Raw genomic sequence first — 27994 nt, forward strand, 5'->3', positions numbered from 1 at the left:
TTTCAGAGACATTCTGTTAAACATCAAGTTGAATACATGGGATTCCACAGGGTGTGAGCAGAGAGCACTCCACCTTGCCAGCTCAAACCTGCTTTGCAGAGATAACTCTTCCCCACCCCTTGGATGAAATCTCAAGTGGGTACTATGACTTTTCACCGCCCTCTCAGATAATAAGCAGTCCTCCAGTCACTTTCAGTCATAACATAGTTTTATTTCATAAATAAAATACCTAGTCCTGAGTAATAGTCAGACTCGATTTTTTATTTTTTATTTTTTTGAGATGGAGTCCTGCTCTGTCGCCCAGGCTGGAGTGCAGTGGCACAATCTCAGCTTACTGTAGCCTCCGCTTCCTGGGTTCAAGCAATTCGCCTGCCTCAGCCTCCCGAGTAGCTGGAACTACATTCACGCACCACCATGCCTGGCTAATTTTTTTTTGTATTTTTAGTAGAGACGGATGGGGTTTCACCATGTTGGCCAAGCTGGTCTTGATCTTCTGACCTCATCATCTGCCCGCCTTGGCCTCCCAAAGTGATGGGACTACAGGTGTGAGCCACTACACCTGGCCAAAACTCGAAAATCTGAGGTGAAATCTTCTCCCCTTCCCTAGCTTGTACCTGCTTCAGGCTAGAAATCTGGATTGAGAAAAGTTGGAGCCGTGGTCAGCTTCTCCATTTCTGTTCTGTACTTCTCCCTGTTCTCTTCTGCCTCTTTGTGGTTGCCTTTATCTCTCTCAGGGTTTGGGAATGGAAAATGAGTGAAGAAAGGGAGGGAGCACTTTTTTCAGTTTCAGCTCTTTTGGTTTCTTCAGAGATTTCTTCAGGGAAACATCCATCTGCAGCTTTCTTGATGTTTGCAGATCTCCCCTTCATTAGCATTTGCTCCTAAGGATGCATCTCCAGTCATTTGGTGCTGGAGTCTTTCAGCCCTGACAGGGAGGCCCCTTGGGCAAGTCTCCTCCATGACAGCTCCAGAAAGGCTGAGTTTCTCTCCTCATTCTCCATCCAGTCCTGGGAAATCCTCACACATCCCTTGTAATATCCTAGGCTCGTTGGAAAACTGGCTAAGACTATTCTTCTTCCTTGAGAGCTTTTAGTTTCTCATACTATCTCGCCCAATTCCTTTAGGAATTATTGTATCCTGGGGACAAAAAATGCTCATTGTATCACTCCAGGAATTAGAATCCAAAAGAGGGGATGTATCTGCTGGTTGATCAAATGCTTGTCTTACAGGAAATGAAAGAGTTTTCTTGTAGAACATACTTCCCACATGCTGAGATACCTTTTAAGACAAAATAATTATAGTAATTAATTCTATGAATTTTTTTCATTAACTCAGCATTAAACACACATGTCAGAGAGGCTGAGGTAATTTCAGGCATGGAGCATCTATTAATAAATAGTTTGGGGGGGGTCACAATTGTAGGATGTGGTGGGCTTTTTCTTTCTCTCAGAATCATAGTATTACAGATGTAAAACAGGGTATCAAGGTGGCTCTAACTGGGGCAGCTGAGCAATAGTGGAATTACTGAGGGGGAGAAAAGTGGATGGCGAGGTCAGGATGGTAATAGTGGTGGCATGTGAGGAGGAGCACAAATGACATAGGTCGTTGGCTTTGGCTCTGAAGGCAATGGGGAGCTATTTTAGAATCTTGAGAAGAGTGACACGATCCATCTTATATATTAAAAGGACCACTTTTTATTGTTTTGTGAATCAACTCTGGGTGGGCAAGGGGAGAAGCAAGGAGAGCAGTTAGAAGAGAATGCACAATTTCTAAAAGATTTAGAACCAGAAATACCATTTGATCCAGCAGTCCCATTACTGGGTATTTACCCAAAGGAATATAAATCATTCTATTACAAAGATACATGCACACATATGTTCATTGCAGCACTATTCACAATAGCAAAGACATGGAACCAACTCAAATGCCCATCAGTGATAGACTGGATAAAGAAAATGTGGTACATATACACCATGGAATACTATGCAGCCATAAAAGGGAACAAGATCATGTCTTTTGCAGGGACATGGATGGAGCTGGAAGCCATTATCCTCAGCAAACTAATGCAGGAACAGAAAACCAAACACCGCAAGTTCTCACTTATAAGTGGGAGCTGAACAATGAGAACACATGGACACAGGGAGGGGAACAACACACACTGGGGCCTGTCAAGGGATGGGATGTGGGGAGGGAGAGCATCAGGATAAATAGCTAATGCATGCTGGGCTTAACACCTAGGTGATGAGTTGATAGGTGCAGCAAACCACCATAGCACACTTTTACCTATGGAACAAACCTGCACATGTACCCCCTAACTTAAAATTAAAATGAAAAAAAAGAAGGCCAATACAGTCATCCAATGAGAGATGGTGGTGCCTGAGACCAGGATGGAGTGGTGGAGGTGGTGAGAAGTGGTGTGCTGGGGTTGGCTAGCTCACAAGAGCCAATTATTAAATGTTTAGGAAGTTTGCAAGCCAATTGTGAAATACATCATTATTAAAAATTAAGTCAAAGCATCACATTAAATAAATTATGCTCAACAAAAGTAATACATGCTTAAGACTCATCACTTTTTAATTGTTTTTACCTAATTTTTACAATTATTATTACTTCTACTCCTAACGCTATTTACACCTATTACATCTGAGACTGTATTTGGTAGAAATACTCTAAAGTGGGGCACTGCTGTGCGTCTCTGCCCATTTCAGGATAGTCACCCCCAAGTGTCATGGGCCCGGAGCGAGGAGGGCAGCACTCCCAAGTGAGATGATGGTTCCTTGGAGGATGACAGTATTCAGTGACATTAGGAGTTTGTCAGCCATGGTGGGAGTAATTTACACCACAGAAATTGCAGATACTACAAATTGGGGCTCATTTGGTTTTTTAAGAGAACTACTTGTTAAACACTTACCAGTGCATCCTTGCTTATCATCTTCCCAGTTATATCTAGGAATGTGTCCCACCATCCCATCCAATGTTTTCAGGGTCCCTCACTTCTATTATGTCCTCAACCACAGAGGGGAAACAACTTAATAAAGAAGTTAAGTATTATTTATATAACAACGTGATAAAAGTAACATATTTGTATTAAGCTTCATGCCATTAATACATAGTTACATAAAATCACCATACCTGTGATTGAATTTTTAGTGCTGGCCCTAGCTTTAATCCCATAGTTCCTCGAAGATGCTCTTCTGTGAGTAATGGCAAAGTTTCTCCATCAATTGCATGATCCTTAAATACCTTCATAAATACAAAAGGTGTTAACTTTTTCTGAATGTCATTTTTTTAAAAAAGTTCTTTTGCTACCTAGGTATTGTAGTTTTGGAGAAAACATTAAGACTGCTTGAGGATGACAGAAAAATTTGTAAAACCTTTTTTTAGTTGCTCTCTTTTCTGTGCTCAGTAGCACATTGCTTGTGCTCTTTAATAACCCTTGGAATCAACTGTAATTATCTGTTTACAGAATTCAGTTCCAACCAGGAATAGTGATTATTTGAGGGCCAGGTCCATGTCTCATTGACCAATGTAACCCTAATACAGAGGCTGGCATATGGTAAGAAGATGTACAATAAATATTGCTGGATAAATGAACGAATGAGTAAATGCTCTAAGTAAAGGAATGTGGGTAAAACCTGTCACAGATAAATTTCATCTCTCACATTTATAGCTGTGGTATCTGCTGGCCATGCCTTAGATGCATGGTAAAGGCAGGAGAGGGAAATGCTGCTGAGAGCTTTCCCTGGCAGACTTTTCCAGCAGGTCTGTTCATCCTGACATTGCAGTGGACTTCGCATGCCGTCCTTCCTCCGAAAGCCAGGAAGGCTGCTGGTGAACAAAGATTCCAGGCAGATAGAGGGATACAAAATCTAGGCAGATTGATAGGACCGTAATTTCATGATCTTCAACTTCAACTTGCCTGGAAATCCTTCTATATTCACTATTGAGCTTTCTCTCCCTTCTACTTCAAGCTAGCTCCACCCTCCTCAAACTTTAGACTTTGTAGGCAGAGCCCTCCCTCATTTTCAGTAGATCATAGCGCTTCCTAACTAAAAACAAAACAAAACAAAAACAAAAACAAAGCAAAAAAAAACAGTAGATAAGAACTCCCTCTAATTCTGATCAATGAACCAAAAACCTTTATTTTCTCCCACTGTCATGATACAATGGAAGAGAGGTCTCTCCACCATTCAAAGGCGATCTCTCCACATATACTGTGGGTCCTCACCCCTCCCACTTCCAGAGGGGATAGATAATCCCCTTTTCTCTTCAGTCTCTCCTCTTCTGCTGGCTCTTTCTCACCGGCATGTAAATAAGTCTCTACCATCATTAAACAAACAAAAATAATGAAAATACTCAAACTCCATTTCCAAATACTGTCTCATGTCTCTTACTCCCTTCACAGCCAGATTTCTCCAAAGGGTTTCGATGCTCCCTGCTTTCACGTTCTCATTTTCTAGTCATTCTGCAGTCTCAGGGAATCTGAGCTCTGCCCCAGCCATTCCATTAAGCCTGCTTTCCTCAGGCTTCCTGGTGCCTCTGTCGTACCAAACATGCAGTCATTTTGCAGTTGTTCTATTTCTGAAGTTCCTGGCTGCATCTGACATTGTTGACTGTGCCTTCATGAACAGTGCTCTTCCTTTCTGTCATTAGGCTGCTCCCTCCTGGGTACCCCTGTTCTCTCCTTCAAGGTCACCTTTGCCAGCTCCTTTTTCTTTGTCCATTTTCATAGGTTAGGGTTTCTTAGCCTTCTGACTCAGGTCCCCTTTGGTCTTCCTGATTCATTTCAGCTTCACTCGGCTTCAGTAACAGGCTGTATATGCTGAAGGCTCCCTAACTTGTATCTTTAACTCAGAAGCTAAGTCGTGCCAATTTGGCCTCTTACATAGTTTTCGTTGTGCTGTGACAGGGCAGCATTGAGTTCCAATGCAGACTCCCACAATTACTCTGTTCCCCCACCCACAAAAGCACATATTCTCTCTCCATACCACGTGGCCACTTCTGGGGGATGGCAGAGGGGTGGTGTGGGCAATTCAAGACTATCTTTCTTACCCCCTTCAGTGCCTCTCTCAGTGACATGAAGTTAAAACCAGGTACTGTGGGCTGGGTGCAGTGGCTCATGCCTGTAATCCTAGCACTTTGGGAGTCCGAGGTCGGTAGATCACTTGAAGTCAGGAGTTCGAGACCAGCCTGGCCAACATGGTGAAATCCAGTCTCTACTAAATGTACAAAAATTAGCCGGGTGTGGTGGCAGGCATTTGTAGTCCCAACTACTTGGGAGGCTGAGGCAGGAGAATGGTGTGAACCCAGGAGGCGGAGCTTGCAGTGAGCCAAGATCGCACCATTGCACTCCAGCCTGGGCGACAGAGCGAGACTCTGTCTCAAAACAACAACAACAACAACAACAACAACAAAAAAAAAAACAGGTACTGTGATCGCTCACCTGATTTTTCGTTCTTATGAAGGTGTTTTGTGTGTGTGGATTTGGCCATCTTGCCCTGCCTCCTCAGGTTGTGTTCTTATCCGCCTGCCCCCACTGCTCTCACCCTGGATACAGCTCCATTATTGCTCATCTGAAGAGGCTTCCCCTCTGTCTTGTCCTCTTCAACTTGTTTTCATAAAAGCAACCTGAATGACCTTTCTGCAATATAAAGCTAATCATGCTGCTACCTACTTAAAACCTGACTACCTCCGGGATAAAGTCACAATCCTTCACTGGGTCTTCAGGGCTCTGTGACCTGGCCCTGTCTACCTCTCCAGTCTTGTCTTGCTGTCCTCACCTCTCCCACCTTGGCCCTGGCCCTCTGTAGCACGGAGAACTACTCTCAGAGTCCCAACCATATTAAAGTTTTCTCTGGCTTCTGGCCCTCACCTGGAAATTCCTCCTTTACCTCCCTCCCGCCTCAACTCTCCTCTTGACTTTCAGGTCTCACTTTAGAGCCTCTTCCTTTAGGAGGCCATGAGTCCCTCGTATGTGATCCCCCCATGCTCTGTACCTGCTTTTGACAACGCACTCGTATGGATGTGAGATCACTCACTGGTGCCCTCTTCTGGACTATGAGTGCCACAAGAAGAGGAACCCCATCGGCCTTGTTTCCACTGTGCTCCAAGCCTCAGAGGGCATGACTCAGGACCAACTGAAAAGCAGAATCTTCTTGGAAGGCTCCTGTACTGGGAACCTTGTGTTCTAATAGATTTTAGTCATTTACAAACTATATGTATGTATATAATTTTTTTCCACAAAATGCACCAGTGTGGAGAAAGGACTGAAACGTCCAACTCAAAACATACTCTCCAGAGCCAATCCCAGTATTCATCTATGCAAATGTCACACCTCTGATTGTCCTTTGGCCTGGGAATTAAGACTGACCAACTATGATGCCTATTGCTAGAATGGGCAACTGCTGAGGAATTCAGAAGGTGATTCAGCAGGAACATCTCCATGCTCTGAAACTTGTGGTCTTTGCTTTAGTTTGTATTACAGAAAACACCAAAGACATCTAAGGCCACCCTGTCCCCTGTCACCAGAACTTACTGCTGGCCATTTCCAATCCATCTCACACCATTTGGAATTGATTGTGCTACTTCTCTATCTTTGTAAAAAGAAGTTTCACTTATTTTGTGTTGAGAATTACAAGTGGGAGAAAGGCATTGTGTCTTCCACCGTACAGCGTCCATCCCAAACTGGTCAGTGCACTGCTCCACAGTGGCCAGGACACTCAGGAGCCACTGGTCCATGGTGTCCAGACGAGGATCAGAGAGCACTGGGGAGAGAGGGTCATGGGCCATGGCAGATTTTAAAGCAGACTTCAGCACACCATTCTTTAGGTAGTTCCTTCTGTTCCAGGTAGAAACCTGAGTGATGCCACACTGAGAGAGAGAGGCAAGAATGCTGCTTTCATTCAGCAAGGGGTTCCCAAAGCTTTTGTTGTTATCAAGAAGGATGAGCATACTAGCACCCTCATTATCTTGAAAGTTCTTACAGTAATGGCAGTCAGCATTGTCAATCAGGTAATCAAAGACAGCTGTGTTAATGGTGCCCAAGAGGCACAGGCCAGAGTCTAAAGGGACGTTTTCTTCACAGCCTCACAGTAGCTCTCATCATACTCCCATCTGGCTTGCCTTTTCGGTAAGTCCTGGCCCACGGATGTCAGTGTTTCTAGAGAGGGCACACATCTGGAAGCCAAAGTGTGACAGATTTTTCCATTGTGCCTCCATCAGCACAAGCTGGTTCTGTTTCTCAGCAGTAATAACACTTCCCATAAAAACAAGTATTGTTTCCTACAGTTCGCAAGGGGATCAACAGCTGCTCCATAGGAACAGGCTTCATCTCTGTCTGAAGATGAACAAATCTGCCCACCATCAACAGGGCTCTGGGACAACCACAATCCTGTCCAAGTGAAAGGCCGCTGCCTTCGCACTGTGTCTATCATAACCGGCATATAGTTCCCTTCCACTACATAGGCTTGGCTATACTACTTAGGTTTGAAAACAACTTTCTGTTCCCTTTCAAGGATCAGTAAGCCTTTCAACTGTGTCCCTTTATACCCACATCAGCTTTCATAATTTGCTTGGTGGCCATGGCATGCATGATTGCCCCCAGCTCTGGTGTCTCTTCACAGTACACTTCCTGGGGATCCACCCACCGGGCTGCAATCTCCCAGGAAGACTGCAAGGTGTGGTCCAACTTGGGTGACAGCTCCATCTGCAAGCCAGCCCTCATTCGGTGAAAAGTCCTCAGGTGATCAAGTGGTGAAACGCCCCTTGGCAGCTGATGTATCTAAGTTGTCAATCAGGAAAACTTTGGTGAAGATAAAGGTGACAAGGAGAATTGCTAACAGTGTGATTCGCTGCTTTAGCTTCATGTTGACCTCTTTTATTCTCCCCGACCCACTCTCTGACTCACTTGTCAAGGAGAGCCGGTGGTAATGGTTAGTAAGGAGATTCCATCATTATACACATTGGTCCATTTGTGGATGCACCTTCCACAGTTCCTGTTGGGCCCTAGGCTCGCTCGTGGCTGTCCATGCAGTGCAAAGCAGCATGGCCCCCAAGGAGGGGCAGCCCCAGGCTGCGCTGATCACCCCAGCCACTGCTGCCATCTCTGCAGGCCCCACCATTCCCTGGCCCCCTCTCTCAGCACTGAACCAGCCATCTCCCACAAACTGCATTAAGTAAGTATTTCTTTTCCTATTTTAATTAAGCAAATTATAGAAAATGGCTAATGTAAATTAAAGAGCCAAGTGCAGTGGCTCACACCTGTAATCTCAGTTACTTGGGAGGCTAAGGCTGGAGGATCACTTGAGCCCAGGAGTTTGAGACAAGCCTGGGCAACATAGTAGACCCCCATCTCTTTAAAAAAACATTAGTTGGGTGTGGTGGTATGCACCTGACAATTTGTGAGCATCCAAAGGAGGAACCACATGGGTAAATTTTCAAGCAGAGGTAGGTTGGCAGCCAGGGACTGAAATATGTGAGGACCTAACCCTCAGCCATGGTGGATGTACTCAGGGCCTGGGGCGAGGACACAGACATGTCCCTGTCACTCAGATGTACCCCTTTCTTTCTCACCAGAGCAGTTTGGGCCATGTGTATGATATAAATGTGCATATATTTTCAGTAATTTCAATTCTTTTTAGAGAGAGGATATTTTATCTGCTGAGTCCTCTGAACTAGACATTTACTTGGAACGAAATATGTTGCAGGGTCTCCTAAATGTTCCTTAACAGCTGAGCCACCAATCCTCTCTCTACACCTATTTAAAAGAGTTCATTTGCACTCAGGGCTTTGGGTTTTAGTTGTTATTTTTTTTTTCTGCTGAATTTCTTTTTCTGCTTACAGGAGGTGAGTGGTGAGAGCTTGCTGAGTAGGCATCTAAGGCAGAGGTGGGGAGTAAGAGGATAGCTGGGGGACAGTGGGTTTAATGCCAGCGAATCCCAGCACCTTGGTCCAACTCATTTAAAGAAAGGGGCTATGGGACTGGGCGTGGTGGTTCATGCCTGTAATCCCAGCACTTTGGGAGGCCGAGGTGGGTGGATCATGAGGTCAGGAGTTTGAGACCAGCCTGGCCAACATGATGAAACCCTGTCTCTACTAAAAATACAAAAAATCAGCCGGGCGTGGTGGTGGTGTGTGTCTGTAGTCCCAGCTACTCGGGAGGCTGAGGCGGGAGAATCGCTTGAACCCAGGAGGCGGAGGTTGCGGTGAGTGGAGATCACACCATTGCACTCCAGTCTGGGCGACAGCAAGACTCCGTCTCAAAAAAAAAAAAGGGGGGGGGCGGGGGGCATGAGTAACACCTGATGGGACATTTTAGGCAAGGGTCCTTGTGAGAGTGGGGTACAAGCAGTGCTGCTTCAGGGCTGTTGCATCCAGAGGGCATCCCCCCATTTCTGCATAAAATAACGTCACAGAGCATAGCCGGTGGGGGGAGGGGGAGGGCAGGCACAGCAGAGCAGTAACGTCTTTCAGTTGATGCCACCTGCTGTCACTTGGAGGGAGTATACTTTAATGGTGAAACTAAAGCAGAACTTGATCCTAAACAAATTTGAGACATATCTAGGGATAATTGGTACCACTTCTTGGGGTGGGGAAGAGGGTGCTGACATCCTGTCAGTGAGAGATAATGAGTCAGCAGCGCGAGTTTGGAGTACTCATGTTTATGTGACTTCCGTGTACCCACAGGGGACATTTGGGATTTTAAACTATGAAAAGCATGTAATATTATTTATTGCAAGAGCTATTATTATAAATTGCACTTTTCTGACTATGGATCACTAAGAATAATCAGCGTTCAAATTCAATGTGCCAGATCTCAGCAATCACATGCTTATTAAATAAGGGGTTGCTCTTCTGGTTGTTATCAGAATTTAACAACTTAACTGAACCTGCGGTTGACATGGCACTTGAAGTGGTATAGATAAATTTTAAAAGTGGCTTACCCATGACTAATGACTAATTAAAAAAAATAAGGTTATAACCACTGAACAGGGGAGAGTAGGCCAAAAACTTTTTATCAGGTTACACAAAAAACAAAAATGGGTGACTTGAAGAAGACAATTTGCCTCATAAGTAACTTGAAGTTTGGCCCTCCCTTCGTGTAATGAAGAAATTCGTGTTTATTGAGTACTTACAAGGTGCCATGCACTCTGATGCTCGCAAAAATCCTCTGAAAATGTATTATTACGATTATCTTCATTTTACAGATAAAACAACTGAGGCACAGAGAAGAGAGGCAACTTGTCCTAGGCCACACAGCCAGAAAACAGAAAAGCCAGGATTTGAATTTATACTTTCTGGCTTCAGAAGCTATACTCTTAGTAACTACTTTATATAGCTTTTCCATAAGTCCCATAAACGGAATTAAAACAATAATAATAGAAAAAGAGTTAACAGCATCTCACTGTAGACAAACATTTCACAAAACAGACCTGGAAAACAATCAGCTCTAGTATGAGTTAATTATGATGTAGTTAAACCTTAACGTCCTTTTCTTGCTTGCTTTTCCTTTAACATGCAAACCAAAGATAATGATACTAGATTTAGTAGGCATTTTATTGCTTCAAATTGTATTATTAAATAACTCAAAGAAGTAAACTATACACATGAAAATGTAGCATTGACATAAACGTCAAAATTTTATCAACCTATGACTTTTGTCATAAATTTTTCAATACTAGTGAGGCTACTTTTTTGTTTCTAACTGCCCTGATACTTCGTTATAGTTTTTTAAAATGGTATTTTACACCAGATTGAATATGTTGTATACATTTTTATTTATTGTCCCAGAATAAATACAGAATTTAAAATAATGAATTTCCTACTTTTCAGATATTGCCTTCTTGTTCTTTTTAGAATGAAGTATATATTCCTGTTACTTACAGTGAGTAACCTAAACTTCTCACCCAAAAGTCTGTGCTCAAAAAATGTTTGCTGTATAGATAAGTGGGAAATGCAGTCGTTATTTCCCCTTCTTTTTGGATGTTCAGCTTCTGAACCTTCTTCTAATTTTGGGACAATTCCTACTTCTTAGGAGTCTTGATAGGAAAGAAGCTAAAGACAGACGATGGCTTTCCCAGCCTCCCCTGATGCTGGGGTGTGGGTGTATGACCCAAGTTCCACCAATCTGAGACCTGTCCCAGGGTAGACAACTGGCACACAAAAGAGAGATTAGCAGGAATCCTTTCTGGAGGCACAGTGCAAGTTTGACCTAATTCATTATGCAGGAAAGATATTTTCAAACTGCTTTGCTTGTATGGAAATACTTAAACATTAAGTCACCTGAGCGTAGTCTGAACAACCTGGAAGGCTGCTAATGAAGCTGTGCACATCATCCACGGTCCACTTCTGAATATCTTCATCCAAAGAAAGATTTCCCCCAATTGTAACCAGTGCATGTGTTCCTTTAAAATGGAAAGAAATTGTGGCATAAAATACATACAGGTTTATGTATAGTTACATTAATTTCCTTGTATTCTATCACCCCAGAGTGGTCTCAATTTGCAAACTCCTTACAAGATATTAAGAGTTACTAGGAGATGTTTTCTAAAAGTTTCAGCTGCCTCCTTTCTTTTCTTTCTCTGAAAAGATCTTTACTGATAGCATTTATTGTAAGTAATACTTCAAATAGTTCCGGGTTTGTACCAGCTTCTCTCAGATTCCAACAGAAATGCCCCATGGATTCTATTCTCCAGATTAATGTTACTATGTTTTTGTGATAGGTGATTATCATGGTCTCAAGATGAGACGAGAATTTAGCTACATTTTCATCAAAATGGAAAATTAACACTTTGTAGGGAAGCAGTTGGTATGGTGGCTGTATTACATACCCTTCACAATCCCTGTGTCTTCAAATATTTTTTATCTAAAAGAGTTCTAGAAAACTATTCAGTGCGTGTTTCTGGCATGAAGTGCATTAGTATTTTTAAATTTGAAAGTATCAACAGTATTGGACACTGAAATGTAATATTTCTGCCTAATTGCCTGTTTTTTTCCTATACTTAAATACCGGGGAGGTAGAATTCACATTTCGAAGCAAGAAGCCTCTCTGCTTTGTGTTGAAGAAATGAACACTAAATTACATTGAAATCTTAAATTAAAATTCTATTATGTTTCCCAAGATATTTACCTTCCCAGCCTTTGTTGAAAATTCTCTATATAGCGAAATATAAACAGAGGCTAGTTTCATTGATATGGCTTATTAGCACTGATGGAATAAAATGATGCTAAGAAAAGGTAATTCCAAGCAGGATTAAGAAAAAGAAAGATAAAAAGAGGCAGGATGGTTACAGTTTATTATGTAGTAACCTACAGACTTGGCAACCTGTAGTTAATGAGGATCTGCCATTGGCCCCTGGACACCCACCTGGCAGAGACGGTCGAGGAACTGGAGGGCAAACCCCATTCTTTTCATCACAGGTTGCAAAAATCTGCTCTGAAGCCTCCTCTTTCCCATCGTCCCAGGTCTTTGCTTTCAGGGTAATGGTGTGAGACCCCCAGGGTTTCCTATGGGTGGGCTCGGGCTCTCCACAGGCGTTGTCAAGAGCTGTCGGTGTTTCATTCGCTTCACTTGACTTCTGGTTGCTGGATGCCTCCATTTCTGGGTCTTTTGCATAATGATCCTCTTCATAGGGAACTGCATGAGTCTGACCTAGGATTTTTTCCTCTGTTTGACTTTTGGAACTCTCAGCATCACTGTCTGGAGCTTTTTGATTCCCTGTACTTTTCCTGAGTCGACGACATCTCTGCCCCCAGCTCTCCTCAAAGTGTGGTGCAGTTGCCACTAGCATGGGGTTTCCCTGAAGGTTCCTGAGGGTGCTTCTGTGAAAATGCAGGTCACCGGCAGGGAGCATGCTCCTGCCATGGTAGGGAGTTGGGGCAGCTGGGACACCGGAGCCATACAGGAAGGGTATCCCTAGGCCTGCTAGTCCCTTGGGATTAATTTTTTCCATTCTCCTTTGCTGGTAAATAGCATACATTTCCATTTCTGTCCTAAAAACAAAACAATATATTTATACAGCCCAAGAACACCATTATAAATGTAATTTTAATGACCTCTTGCCTTCCCTAAAACAGTCCTCACACTGTTCATCTGAAGTTTGTTTGGTGGAAATATGAATCCCCCACAAGACCACTGGGAAGGAGAGTTTTGGGTAAGATCGGAAGCTTTGTCTGAGTCTCACAATGGAAGTCCAAAGGCCAGTCTTTAGAGTGTTACCTCTAATCAGATAAGGCAAATTTAGCAGGGATGGAGCTTACGCAGCACAGCTAGTTCCTTGGCAGAGATTAATCCTCAAAAAACCTAATGTACCGGGAAGAGGTTTTCAACCCCTGCAAAATAATCTTAGTGAGACTCAAGAAAGACAATTAGGCAATGCAAGTCTCAATATTAATAAATAAATGCAAGTGGCTGGGGAAGAGGGGAGGGAAAGGCTCGGTGGTTTTGCTTACTTCACTTTGCTTTTTGGTCCTCAACTGGACCCCTTTGGGTTCAGCGATGAGAAAGTTGACTCTCTGCTTTCTCTTACCCTGGGGCCATACCCTATTCATTGTTATACTTTTCTTTCTCCTGGGCACTACAGCTGAAGGCCACTGTTGGACTGACTTGGGGTTGTCTGAGCTCTGATGGCATAATCTGAAGTCAGGTTGGCAAACTTGGCTCCTATTTTTGTGCAAGATTGAAGTCATTTAAGACAGTAATGCCAATATGAATTTCAGAGGAGTTGTAGGCATTTTAATTATGGGACACTGAGAGTCTATTGCAATCTGTGTACTAATACTACTGTTAGCTTCACTATGCGACTTCTTTTTTTTCTTTTTTTGAGACGGAGTCTTGCTCTGTTGCTCAGGCTGGAGCGCAGTGGCGCAATCTCGGCCTACTGCTACCTCCGCCTCCCAGGTTCAAGGAATTCTCTGCCTCAGCCTCCTGAGTAGCTGGGATTACAGGCACCTGCTACCATGCCCGGCTAATTTTTTTGTATTTTTAGTAGAGATGGTGTTTCACCGTCTTGGCCAGGCTGGTCTTGAACTCCTGACCTCATGATCCACCCACCTTGGCCTCCCAAAGTTCTGGGATTACAGACCTGAGTTACTGTGCCCGGCCGTGATTTCTAATCTTGCTTTTATCCTTAACCAACCTGCATGCATGTTTGTATTCGTTTCTTTCTCTTTTTTTTTTTTTTTTTTTTTAAGTGAAAGCAAGTTTATTAAGAAGGTAAAGGAATAGATAATGGCTACTCCTTAGGCAGAGCAGACTATGTTTCTTTTTGTAATCTGCCTGAAATACTTCATGTAATTTGTGTATGTGTATTTATTTGTTATATATATCATCTATTCATTTGTTATATGACTATAACAAGTGAATAAATGAGCAAATGAATGAATAGAGAATAAATAAAACAACATTGCCAAATTACCTGGCAGTATGATGCCTCTGAATCATTTCATTCCTTCTGGCCACTGCTTTTATGGATTCAGGTGGTAATATGCCCCAACCTTAAAAAAGAAAACCACCATCCCACCCCACAAATAAATTAAAAACATGCATTTGAAAATAATAAAATAAAATATAACAATGTAAAACAGTATCTGAAACAAACAAACAAACCCGCAATTGCACAGAGTTTTGGAAATGGTATCAGATCATTGCTGTTCGGTATCTTAGTGTCATGTCGGTGATAGCACGATAAATACCAGATAATTTTTTGTTCTTTAATTGTTGGTCTCATGACTAGTGGTATTTTCCTGCCATACTTTAATAGGAAAAAGATGAAGTGATTTGTGAATCTCGTGATCTGTGCCTCTTTTGGTCTTTTAAAAGTATGTGTATTTTTTGGGTACAACGTGATGTTTTGATGTATGTATACATTGTGGAATGATTAAATAAAGCTAATTACCATATGCCTCACCTCAAATATTTATCACCTTTTGTGGTCAGAAGATTTACAATCTTTTTTTTTCTTTTTTTTTTTAAGACAGAGTCTTGCTCTGTTATCCAGGCTGAAGTGCAGTAGTGCAATCTCAGCTCACTAAAACCTCCACCTCCTAGGTTCAAGTGATTCTCCTGCCTCAGCCTCCCGAGTAGCTGGGATTACAGGCATGTGCCACCACACCCAGCTAATTTTTGTATTTTTAGTAGAAACGGAGTTTCACCATGTTGGCCAGGCTGGTCTTGATCTCCTGACCTCATGATCCGCCCACCTCGGCCTCCCAAAGTGCTGGGATTACAGGTGTGAGCCATCGCACCCAGCCAGAAACAAGTTTTTATACTCACTTTCCACCAAGCCAGTAGAGCTCATTAAATTTCTACTAATAATCTATCTTGAAAGAAATCATACTAGATCTTTTTTAAAAATGAGGTTCTTTGTTATCTGTAAAATCTAGGAGTTAGATGAAGTGATCACCAGGAATCCTTCGAACCATAAAGCTCTAGTTTTTTTTGCAGTTCAATGGCTTCGAGATACTGTCTTTTAGACAGCTGGCATGCATGAAGCTAACAATTCGTGGCATACTGCCCATGGACACAGAGAAAGTCTGTGCAAGAAGTCCAGTCTAGACAGCACAATACTAACTGCCTGGATTTTAGAACCCTCTGAGATCTGGTCTCAAGAAACCTTCTCTCTTTCCCAAATAGGCAACATCAAACTTAATGTTAGTTCAGTTGCATAATTACTGCTACCTAACATCCCTGTTTTGTAAACAGATCCCTGTCTTAGTTTCTATTTTGCTAACTCACTTAGTAGCTCAGTTTTTGTAGGACTGAGGCCTTATCTTGCCCTTGCTCTCTCTTACACTTCAGCCTTGAGGTGGGAGACCTGACCTAAGTCCAGGCTAGAGTGCAATGGCATGGCCTTGGCTCACTGCAACCTCCCCCTCGCGGGTTCAAGTGATTCTCCTGCCTCAGTCTCCCAAGTAGCTGGGATTACAGGCATGTGACACCTCACCTGGCTCATTTTCGTATTTTTAGTGCAGACGGGGTTTCACCATGTTGACCAGGCTGGTCTCAAACTTCTGACCTCGTGATCTGCCCGCCTTGGCCTCCCAAAGTGCTAGGATTATAGGCATGAGCCACCACGCCTGGCCTGCAGTGCAGCTGTTTTACTAGCCTATTGGCCTGCTGTCTGTAATCATGGGCCACAGATTACTGGGTGATTGCTGCCAGGTGGCTTCCATCCAGGATCTGCTGTTGGACTATCTCCTTTGGTCCTTGAACCAATTCACTGGGTGGGCCCAGTTCCAGATCTGGCCCTTGCTTCCATGCTTGCTCTCATTGCAGTTAAATGGATTTGTGACCTGTGGTAGAAACAAGCTCAAATCCAGGCAGGCCAGTCTCTTCACTGACCCAGGCATGAATCCTATTTCTTTTTGTGTCAGGCTTTCCCTTCACATTGCTCCCATCTGTTAAGAGGTGTTGGAATTGTGGAGCAGGGATAAGCATAAGCTTATGAATATAGTTTTGCAGGGAGAGAAGATACACCAGTTTGAGCTTCAACATTGTGAGGAAATTCTCACCTCCTAGTCTCTCCTGAGCCCTCACAAGTCATGTTTTCACCAACACGACTCTACTGAAATTGCTCATATCAAAATCTCTGATGACCTCCACATAGCACTAAATCTAATGATATATTCTCAGTTTTCATCTTACTTGCTCTGCAAATGGCACACTTGACACAGTTGCTCACTCTCTCCTTAAAATAGTCCAATGTAAAATGATTGTAAATCTTCTGACCACAAAAAGTGTTAAATATGGCCGGGCTTCGTGGCTCACACCTGTAACCCCAGCGCTTTGGGAGGTCAAGGCAGGTGGCTCACTTGAGGTCAGGAGTTCCAGACCAGCATGGCCAACAGGGTGAAACCCTGTCTCTACTAATAATACAAAAATTAGCTGGGCGTGGTGGCACACGCCCGTAATCCCAGCTACTTGGGAGGCTGAGGCAGGAGAATCGCTTGAACCGGGGAGGCGGAGGTTGCAGTGAGCCAAGATTGTGCCATTGCACTCCAGCCTAGGCAACAAGAGCAAAACTCCATCTCAAACAAACAATAACAACAAAAAAGGTGATAAATATGTGAGATAAGGCATATAGTAATTAGCTTGATGTAATCATTCCACACTTCCTTCCCGTGGCCTCCAGGCCACCATGCTCTCCTGGGTTTCTTGCTATCTCACTGGTTCCCCTCGCTTGTTTTACTTCTCCCATGCTTGCTCTTCGTCATCTCTGGACTCTGTTAGTGGGTCCAGAGATGCTCCTTTTGACTCTTCTATCTACACTCTCTCTGTAGGTGATCTTATCTAGCCTCACATATGCTGATTACTTCCAAAATTATATCCCCAAGTTGTCCTCAGAAGTTCTCCCTGCACTTCAGCTGCCTTCCTGACCTCTCCGCTTGAGTGTCTATTAGGCATCTCAGATGTAATATGAGCAGGCTGAGCCTCTGATATCTCTCTCTCCGCAACAACTCTGTTCTTTCCACAATCTTCCTCAACTCAATGAGTAGCAACTCCATCTTTCCAACTACTCACACCAAAATTTTTGATGTCATTCTTAGTATCTCTTTCTTCCACCTTCCACATACACACTGTGAGAAAATCCTGTTGTTTCTACAATCAAAATAATTACAGAATTTAACCACTTCTTCTTATTCCTACTGCCACCATCCATGACCAAGCCGTCATAATCTTTTAGCTATTCTAATAGCCTGCTAATTCCCATCAGTTTATTCCCAGAACTCTGATCCCATCAGGTTTGTCCCCATCTCAGAAGCCAGAATTATTCTGGTAACATTTCAGACAGACCGTGTTGCTCTTTTGCTCAAACCCCTTGACGGCTTCCGTTTTCACTCAGAATAAAAGCCAAATTCTCACTATTACAGTCAGGCCCATGTAAACTGCCTTAAGCCCCATTAATTCTCAGATCTAATCTCCTCATAACTTTATCAGTTCCTCAAGTGTAAGATAAGACAAATAGTAATACTGCAGTTCTTCATGTTATTCATGAATAAATTGACACTTAGAGGAGTTAAGCAGCTTACACTTGGTCACACAGTGGTAGCACCATGATCTGAACCTAGGTGGTGACTACAGAGACTACAGACACAACCACCACACAGTCCTGCCTCCAAAATTTAGCAGTAAAATGATGGCAAACTTAATGCATCCATCCAGTTCAAAATGACTCCACAGATGAGAGCCAAACTTCTGTTGCTCATACCTGGGTAGATCCGACTGGACAACACATTTGGCATATTTGTGTTTGGTAGAACAGAGGATCCAAATTGGGAAGGAATGCAAAACTGTCTTGGGTCAGTTGGAGCTACAGTGGAAGGCAGTACATCTCTGAGAACAAAAAGATATAAAATAAAATAGGTAAAATGAGGTCGGAGTACACAATTTCCATGGCTGAGACAATGAGATTTTGCTATTGCCGTATGGGATTCTATCATCTCATCCCAAAATGAAACACAAAAGTCCTGGAGTCTTTATGAGTTTATGGAGAAATATGGTGGAAAGATCGGGAAGTACTCTACTAACGCAAGATTGACCCAGCTGACAACAAAACGAGAAAGCAGGAAAGGAAAGTTTTAGGGATGTCTGGAAAAAAAGATTTAAGTAAGTCAACACTGCTCTCTGATTTTTCATGACCAACGATCTACTCTGACCCCAAATTCTTTTCTCATTTAATGGACATACTTTTGGTTGGGTTTACCATCTGGGATCAATGTTTGAGTACCTGGGTGGACAATTTATTTTTCTAAACTTCAGTGGTCTCTAGAAGTTCCACTTTATTGTTCACACTCCATAAACAAGAATAAATAATGAGTTCTGCTTTCTCTCCTGAATGTCAAAATATTCTTAAAAAAAAAAGGTGGGGGGAAGTTAGGTTATTTCTAGAATGTACAACCCAAATACTTATAATTTACTTTTTATTGAAAAGAAAGAATTGTTTCTTCACAGGAAATCCAGGGTACCCAGTTGTTATGGACTTGTTTCCCCTCCCCTCCAAAAAATTAGCATGTTGAAGCCTTAACCACTAATGTGACCGTACTTGGAATAGGGCCTTCAAGGAGGTCATTTTGATTAAAGGATACTATAAAGGTGGGGCCCTAATCCAACAGTACTAGTGTCCTTTTAAGAACAAGAGATACCAGGGATCCCTTTCTGCAAATGCACACTAGGAAGGGCTATGTGAGGATACAGTGAGCAGGTGTCTGCCTGTAAGCCAGAAAGAGAGACCTCAACAGACACCAACCCTGCAGCACCTTGATCTTGGACTCCCAGTTCCAGAACCAAGAAATAAAGTTCGGTTGTTTAGACCATCCAGTCTGTAGTATTTTATTATTTTTATTTATGTATGTATTTATTTATTTATTTTGAGAAGGAGTTTTGCTTTTGTTGCCCAGGCTGGAGTGCAATGGCATGATATCAGCTCACCACAACCTCCACCTCTTGGGTTCAAGTGATTCTCCTGCCTCAGCCTCCCAAGTAGCTGGAATTACAGGCCTGCGTCACCATGTCCGGCTAATTTTTTGTATTTTTAGTAGAGATGGGGTTTCTCCATGTTGGTCAGGCTGGTCTCGAACTCCTGATACCTAATCTGCCCACCTCGACCTCCCAAAGTGCTGTGATTACAGGCGTGAGCCACTGTGCCCGGCCGTCTGCAGTATTTTATTATGGCAGCCCTAGAAGACTAATACTCCAGGGTTTGCACAATGCCTGTCACATAGTGAGTGCTCATTAGTTATTTGCTGAGTGAGTAGGTCAAGCGGGCCTCAGAGGAGAAATGACAGCAGATGTCCTGAAGGTGAGGCCAGCAGGGTGTCTTGACTTGAATTACTGCACCACAGTTCACTCAAATAACATCAGGCAATAAAACAACACCGGACTTAACATCATTCCAAAACTTAATGATTGTCCAGGTTGTTCTTTGATCAAACTATGACATTGAAGAGAAATACCTGTCCACAGTTGGAGGCCCAAATGGTGAGGGAATCAGTGGGATCGTCTGCTGCCCTGTTGGTGTCAATAAAGGGTTCACAGCCATCACTGAGTTTGTCATCAATATCGCTCGCCACTGGTGGAGTTCTAAAAAGAACCAGATAGACACTTCAACAAATAACTCTACTTTTTGTGAACTATTTGAATTCTTCTTGAACACAACAAAAGCCTTTTGTATTTTCACAACACTTGGGAAGACTAGCTACACCAAGCTTTTAGTTACACAAAAACCCCACATATACTTGTAAAACTCAGTGTTTTATCAGTATGCCCTTGGAATTTGTTGCAGGGTTCACAGGTAATACCATACCAAACTGCAAGCAATAATAAAATTAAACCAGCCTTGCAAGATTCCAGAAATACCAATGTCCTTTCTTTTTTTTTTTTTGAGATAGAGTTTCAATTTTTGCCCAGGCTGGAGTGCAATGGTGCAATCTTGTCTCACTGCAACCTCCGCCTCTGGGGTTCAAGCGATTCTTCTTCCTCGGCCTCTGGAGTAGCTGGGATTACAGGCGTGTGCCACCATGTCCAGATAATTTTGTATTTTTAGTAGAGATGGGGTTTCACTATGTTGGCCAGGCTGGTCTTGAACTCCTGACTGCAGGTGATCCACCCGCCTCAGCCTCCCAAAGTGCTGGGATTATAGGTGTGAGCCACCGTGACTGGCCCCAACTTCCTTTCTTACTTTGATTCTTACTTTTCCAGAGATACAAATTGACTTTGATTCTTACATTTCCAGAGGTACAAATGCATAAATTCTCCCAATGTTCAATCTTTGGAAAAATATTCCTATTTAGTTGATAAGATTTAACACTAGAAAAGGAGGGAGGAGAATATTTTTAATGTCTAAAAATATATCTAATTAGAATGGATACAGAGTGCATGGTACTGTATTTAATTAGAACGAGTGACCAAATTATAGCCAAATCTACATAAATACAAATATTCATATGCTTTACCTTCAGAAACTAGTGATCAGAAAAAAGGACTACTTTTAAAGGGATAACATTTTTCCTGACATTTCTTGTTCTTTATATCTTTGAATGATTTTAAATATAAAAACAAGTACTAGTTAAACAGATCATTTAAGCTTCTCCTTCATTCTCAACTCCCACTTTTTAAAAAATCTGAGAGCTCTGAGACAGACAGTAGAACAATGATTACCTGGGAAAGGTAGTGGGGTGGGAGGAGGAAGGGAGGATGGTTAATGGGTACAAAAATATAGTTAGATAGAATGAATAAGATCTAACATTTGATAGCACAACAGGATGATTACAGTAAACAATAATGTATTGTACATTCAAAAATATTATAGGGCTGGGTGCGGTGGCTCAAGCCTGTAATCCCGGCATTTTGGGAGGCTGAGGTGGGTGGATCATTTGAGGTCAGGAGTTCAAGACCAGCCTGGCCAACATGGTGAGACCCTGTCTCTACTAAAAATACAAAAATTAGCCGGGCATGGTGGCAGGCACCTGTAATCCCAGCTACTTGGGAGGCGGAGGCAGGAGAATTGCTTGAATCTGGGAAATGGAGGTTGCAGTGAGCTGAGATCACACCACTGCACTCCAGCCTGAGTGACAGAGCAAGACTCCATTTCAAAAATAAACAAAGAAAAAATAAAAATAACTAAGTATAATTGGACTGTTTGTAACACAAAGAAATGATAAATACTTGAGGTGATGGATACACCATTTACCTTGATGTGGTTATTATGTACTGTATTCCCATATTAAAATATCTCATGTGTCCCCATAAATATATACACCTATGTACCTACGAAAATGAAAAATGAAAAATAAATAAATGTTTGTTGTTGTTGTTTTTTGAGACGGAGTCTCGCTCTGTCGCCCAGGCTGGAGTGCAGTGGCGAGATCTCCGCTCACTGCAAGCTCCATCTCCCAGGTTCAGGCCATTCTCCTGCCTCAGTCTCCTGAGTAGCTGGGACTACAGGCGCCCACCACCATGCCCGGCTCATTTTTTTGTATTTTTAGTAGAGATGGGGTTTCACCGTGTTAGCCAGGATGGTCCATCTCCTGACCTCGTGATCTGTCTGCCTCGGCCTCCCAAAGTGCTGTGATTACAGGAGTGAGCCACTGCGCCCGGCCAATAATTGGGTTTTCTTATTGTTTTTTTAAAATCTGAGATACCTGCAACTATGTTTGAAGAAAAAGATATTAGGAAGAAAATGTTCTGCTTTTCAAAGTAGTGACCTTTCTTTCCTTGTGTGTATTTGATTTAATTGTGTGTTTGATTTAATTTTTAAAATAGAGGTTAATTCATTCACATGGTTCAAATACTAAAAATATAATGGTATTTAAATATACAATCACTTTATTAGCTTCTTATTCAGACCTAACCCCACTGATCAAATTGGAAATCCAAGTCCAGGGACCACCTAACATCGGCTTTTGCCATTCATATATACATATTAAAGTTCTTTATCTCCATTTATTTTCACTGTATTTCTATGAGGTCAGTATACTTTCCTCTCTGATAGTGGTCTCAGAGAGTTTAGTTACCATGGCACAATCAGGATTAAAATAAAAATCTCTGCTAGGTGCCTGTAAGCCATGGAGGATGTCCGCAGAGAACACAGGCTGGGTCAGAGGTGGGCCGGGCTCACAACTCTGGCAAGGACCCTGGCCCGCAACTTGAAATCTCAGGTACTCCCCATGGGATTCGGTGCACAGCCACCTTCTTCCCTCTAGACCATTTACAACAGAACAACGGGGGACATCTCTTGGTGTTGCATTTTGAAAAATTATTGAACTTTGATTTGTGTCATGAATTGATGGTCTCTAGCAGAAGTTTGAGATAGAATTTTTGATGTTACAGGCTGTATTTTGTGTTTTGTGTTGTTTTTTGAGACGAAGTCGCGCTCTTTCGCCCAGACTGGAGTGCAATCACATGATCCTGTCTCACTGCAACCTCTGCCTCCCGGGTTCAAGCAATTCTCCTGACTTAGCCTCCCCAGTAGCTGAGATTACAGGCACGTACCACCACACTCGGCTAAATTTTTGTATTTTTAGTAGAAACGGGGTTTCGCCATGTTGGCCAGGCTGGTCTCAAACTCCTGACCTCAAGTGATCCACCCACCTCAGCCTCCCATAGCACTGGGATTAGAGGTGTGAGCCACCACGCCTGGCCTATAGGCTCTATTTTGTACAGCAGTTATCTAGAACTTACTTGTCTAGCATAAAAGAAACTTTACCCATTGGACAACAATTCTTCATTTCCATCACCCCCTAGCCTCTGGCAACCACTATAATATTTTCTGCTTCTATGAGTTGTACTATTTTAGACACCTCAGAGAAGAAGAATCATGCAGTATTGTCCTGCTGTGACTGGCTTTTTCACTTAGCATAATGTCCTTCAGGTTCATCCATTGTGCATGTCAAAATTTGTTAAGAGGGTAAATTTCATGTTGAGTGTTCTTACCACAAAATCAAACAAACAAAAACAAAGAGACACAAGAAAACTTTAGGAAGTGTTGGCTATGTCTGTTACGCTGATTAAGTGATGGCTTCATGGATTATGCATATGACAAAACTCATCAAATTGTACACATTAAATATGTGCAGTTCTTTTATACCAAATTTTCCTCAATAAGGCTATTTAAAAAAATATAGGCTCAGGCTGGGCGCAGTGGCTCACGCCTGTAATCCTAGCACTTTGGGAGGCCGAGGTGGGTGGATCATCTGAGATCAGGAGTTCGAGACCAGCCTGGCCAACATGGTAAAACCCTATCTCTACTAAAAATACAAAAATTAGCCAGGGGTGGGCGCCTGCAGTCCCAGCTACTCGGGAGGGTGAGGCAGGGGAATTACTTGAACTCAGGAGGCAGAGGTTGCGGTGAGCCAAGATCGCATCACTGCACCCTAGCCTAGGCGAGAGAGGGAGACTCTGTCTCAAAAAAAAAAAAAAATTACATATATGTATGGCTCAGCTTGTATCCTATGTGATGTCTGAGACAAGTCAGGAAGAAGGAGAAGGAAAAAGGAAGAAAGAGAGGAGCAAGAATTGCTTAGAGGTTCACCACCTCTCTTCCTCATACATGTTACCTTTGGGGAAAGCCGTGGAGATGAATCACCAAAAGGAGATGAGATTGTCTTACTTTGGAATCCCCAAAGGAGGTCCTAAGACATAACTTAAGTACAGTAGTTCATTTGGGAGGTAATCCCAGGAAGCCCGTGTGAGGGAGTAGAAAAGCAAGACCAGGAAGGGAAAAGTCAATAAAGGGTGAGTGAATTAATGTGTGGGTTTTCACTGTGGGCAACTGGTGCTCATCCTTGCTGGGAGCCCTCTAAGAAACCTATGGTACACATCTCAGAATTGTCCCCATGAAGGACAAAGAGTTGGCCCATCAACTTCTGCTGGCCACTGGTTGAAGGCACAGTTCTCCTTTGCATATGGGTTATGCTTGAGCTAGACACAACAAGCTCCTGTGGTGCAGGACAAAACCTTCAGACTGAGAAACAGGGAGATGCAGGTGCTTCAGATGGGAAATGACTTCCATGGTTGCAGGTGAACTCAGAAGGAGGCCAAGAAGATGTAAGGTAGGGCAGCAACAGTGACTAGTGCTATTGAGGCAATGTGGCAGCCTTCTAATGTCATTCCACTAGTTAATTGGCACAAATGCCTTTCTTCTGAAATACCAGGTTTGCCAGGCTTAGACATATCTATATGAGGCTCTGTAGGGTCCATTGTCTGCAACAAAACAGCAGGATTTTTTTTTTACCATTAGTCACAAATTATGTGAAATAAGTGGGAGAACTCACTGTTATTTGGCCAATGGGAAAGGACAAGTGTTATCTAATGTACCATCAAAGCTATCCTTGGTACCACATCTGTTCTTGATTCTATGGTTCTTGGGTCTGGCTTGCTTTCTTTTTACAATGCCATGGGGGTGGTTCATTGTTTTCTAATCAATCCACCAAATTTTAATCTAAAACATAAGCTATTCCGAGTGCCTGCAGAAATGTCCACATGTCATGGAAGTCCCTGGGCAGGACGATGAGTCATTGGCATCAGCAGCTCCTGTGTGTTACAGTTTTGGCCTCCGCTTGGCTTCCCTACTTTCTTTTAATCCTTGTACTTACGAACTAGTACTTATTTACTTATCACTATCATATAGATTGATGCCCGAATTTTCCTGAAAGAAAAGGATGGCCTAGTTTCTTTTGTGTCTGTTATCATGCACATACCTCAAATTACATAGTTTTAACTTTCATTTTTCAGAGAAGTTTTAGGTTCACAGCAAAATAGAGTGGACAGTACAGAGAGTTTTCATATCCTCCTCCAACATACACATGCACAGCTTCCCCACTATCAACATCCTGCATCAGAGTGTGCATTTGTTACAATCAGTTAAGCTACACTGACGCATCATTGCCACCCAAAATTCATAGTTTACGTGTGGATTCACTCTTGGTGTTGGACATTCTATGGTTCTGACAAACGTAGAATGGCATTTATCCATCATTATAGTATCATACAGAATAGTTGCACTGCCCAAAATATAATTTTGTAGCAAATAAAATCAGAATACTTTTAAGGCAACGTTCTAAGGTTGATCTGATCTTTCACTTCATCAGTCAGGTAGATACTTGAAACTCCAAACTTGTGTTGCCTTAAAACCATTGTTTTGAGGGTGCTGAGTCATATGATCAAGCATGAGTCTTTAAATGTGAACTTTCATATTTTCAGGGCACCCCTTTCTATTTTAAACACACATGGAAAAATTGTAAACTAAGGTCACTTTGCAGTAGCAGATGAAAGGCTCCAGTAAAAGTGCAGACTGGAATATAAATTTTCAGTGCAGAGCGTGTCTGGTAATCCCAAAGTGAGGGAGTGCAGTGGTGCTTAGGTCTGCACTCAGGCTGGATTTCTCTGACCCAGAGCTCTAATCCTGGATGCCCAGCACATTAGGAGGATGAGGACTCCTTAATCTCTGTCTTCAGACTCTTACCCTCAACAAACCCCTCCAGGCAGCACATAGGCGATTTACCTAGTGCTAATTCTGTCTCAACTGATTAGGGCAGTAGTAGTAAGACATGAACTTCATGAACTAAAGCCCTTGCCAAATCAGCAGATATTCACAGAATGATTTCCCAGTGCCCAGGAGCCAGGTGCCAATTTTATTATATTTGTCTGTTATTGGCTATACTGTGATCACTCATTAAAATCAGTGCAATGTGAGTTTAGAAAATCCTGGATTTGAGCAATTGTATGTAGAATATTTATGGTATATATGATGCATGCTTTCTGATTACATACACTAAAATGAAATAATTTTTCAGTAACTGCTACATCTGGTAAGTTTTTATGTGCGAAATATAGATCAGTAGAATTAAATGTTTCCACAGTTCTGGGATAAATAAATGTAAGACAAACACATGCAAATTCTCAAATTAAAATGAGAGCAATTTTTACAATTCAGGCGTGGCTTCTTCTGAGTTTTCTTGGCCTTCTCTTAGGCAGTACCCCAACAACTCCAAAGTAATTCCTCCTACTTATGTTTTGCAGAGGTCTTTGTAGCCCATCTCCTCCAACTCTGCTCTGAGCACAACCCAAATAGGCCTTCTCCTGGGTCTCTCCATATCTTGCTCCCCTACCCATTTCTGCCAAGGACAGAGGAGAACTTTAGAAAGACAGTTCATACTGAAGCATTGGGCAGTGCCACTAAAATGTATTTCACTTTTCCTAAAGGCATAAGCTTTAGTACTTTTCTAACTGCATTTCACCACAGCACATACCCTGGAAAGCACTGAAGACAGTGGGTTATGTGCTGGCTGCTCTCACTTCTTATTTCTTTTTACTCTGGAAGCTCATTTTCATTAGATCCATCCACGCCTTCTTGAAATGTCAGCTTCTAGGCACAATTACAAATATCGTAACGAAAAAGGTAAACCTTTGTCATCATTAAATAAGTCGAAATTATGTAATTTCTACTGGACTCAACATAATTTATGTGCAACTACAGTTTGTATAAATTATGTTCTCTTTCTTCAAAAGATTGTGAAGCAAAGTCCATTATATAAAAATCTGTAGAGACTAAAGTGAAATTCTAGCCGTACTCATATAACAGAACTGAATAGTAGGTATTTTAGGTAGTCTTAAAGAATGAATTAAGGAATATCAATACAGATTTTATTTCATGATTATCATTGATTGTTCCTCAATGTTTTTCTGAAATTTTCTACTCTGATATTTCATGGTTCATACATCATGACAATTTTTGGAATATAGATATTTGCAGCAATAGGGGGCCATTGAAATAATAATGTGTAGTAAATATACAGCAGTAACACATAGAAGTAGGTACTTAATCTATTTGAAGATAATAAAACAACAGTAAATTTACATACAACTTTGAACTGACTTTATCTTAAATACGCTTCATTTTACTTTCACTTAGAAAACTCCAAAAACTAAGACCAGGCAGTGTTTATTTGGCAGGAGTGGTATATCATCTGTACTCGTTAGGAACTTCAGTTAAGTAGGAATTTATTAGCTCACATATTGTTAGTAATAGAGCTAATAAAGTGTACACATAAACCTAAGCATTTCCTTTAAGATAAAGATGTCCTTTTATTTTGTATGTGTACATTTTACTCAGAGTAACTAGCCTCAATTGGACTAATCAATGCGTGGAGTTATATACTTACATCCTCTACGAAGACTTCTTGTCTTTGATATTACAGATGGAAGAACCATACAAAGACCTTCTGGCCTCCAACTTCAGAAGCTTCTCTGGCTGCAGGTTGAAAAATACATCTGACAACTCTTTCAAAAACGGTCTTAATGCAGTTTAACCTTGCTTTAAATACAAATTCAACTAAGTTGATTAGTCCTATTTCATGACAGAAACTTTGCCCTCTGATATCCTCTACAGATAGGCTAAAAGATGTTAAGCCTAAGGAAAGTGCCCTGCAAGGTACATAAACCTGTCTCAGGGCTTAGCCTTTAGTGTAATCCTTCCTTAGCCTTTAAGATGCTTTGTGG

General features: G+C 42.1%; 1 protein-coding gene and 1 pseudogene across 2 annotated transcripts; both read right to left on the minus strand.

The window, feature by feature from the left end:
- Nucleotides 1-27906, minus strand: SAMD7 (sterile alpha motif domain containing 7). Of its 2 annotated transcripts, none has more exons than XM_037988578.2 (9): nucleotides 27658-27906; nucleotides 24052-24126; nucleotides 19951-20077; nucleotides 18207-18331; nucleotides 14415-14493; nucleotides 12365-12990; nucleotides 11281-11402; nucleotides 3133-3243; nucleotides 1-1278 (listed from the first exon to the last, which is right to left on the minus strand). In XM_037988578.2, the coding sequence occupies exons 3-9, from the start codon at nucleotides 20049-20051 to the stop codon at nucleotides 1090-1092; spliced, it is 1353 nt and encodes a 450-aa protein (XP_037844506.2). In that variant the 5' UTR covers nucleotides 20052-20077; nucleotides 24052-24126; nucleotides 27658-27906; the 3' UTR covers nucleotides 1-1089. The 2 variants fall into 2 exon arrangements, with proteins under 2 accessions (XP_037844506.2, XP_007970341.3); XM_007972150.3 differs by having other exon boundaries at nucleotides 24027-24126.
- Nucleotides 6632-7865, minus strand: LOC103221280 (glycosaminoglycan xylosylkinase pseudogene; annotated as a pseudogene).
- Nucleotides 27907-27994: the final 88 nt, after the last annotated feature.

This window comes from Chlorocebus sabaeus, chromosome 15, assembly GCF_047675955.1.
Source record: "Chlorocebus sabaeus isolate Y175 chromosome 15, mChlSab1.0.hap1, whole genome shotgun sequence".
Lineage (NCBI taxonomy): Eukaryota > Metazoa > Chordata > Mammalia > Primates > Cercopithecidae > Chlorocebus > Chlorocebus sabaeus.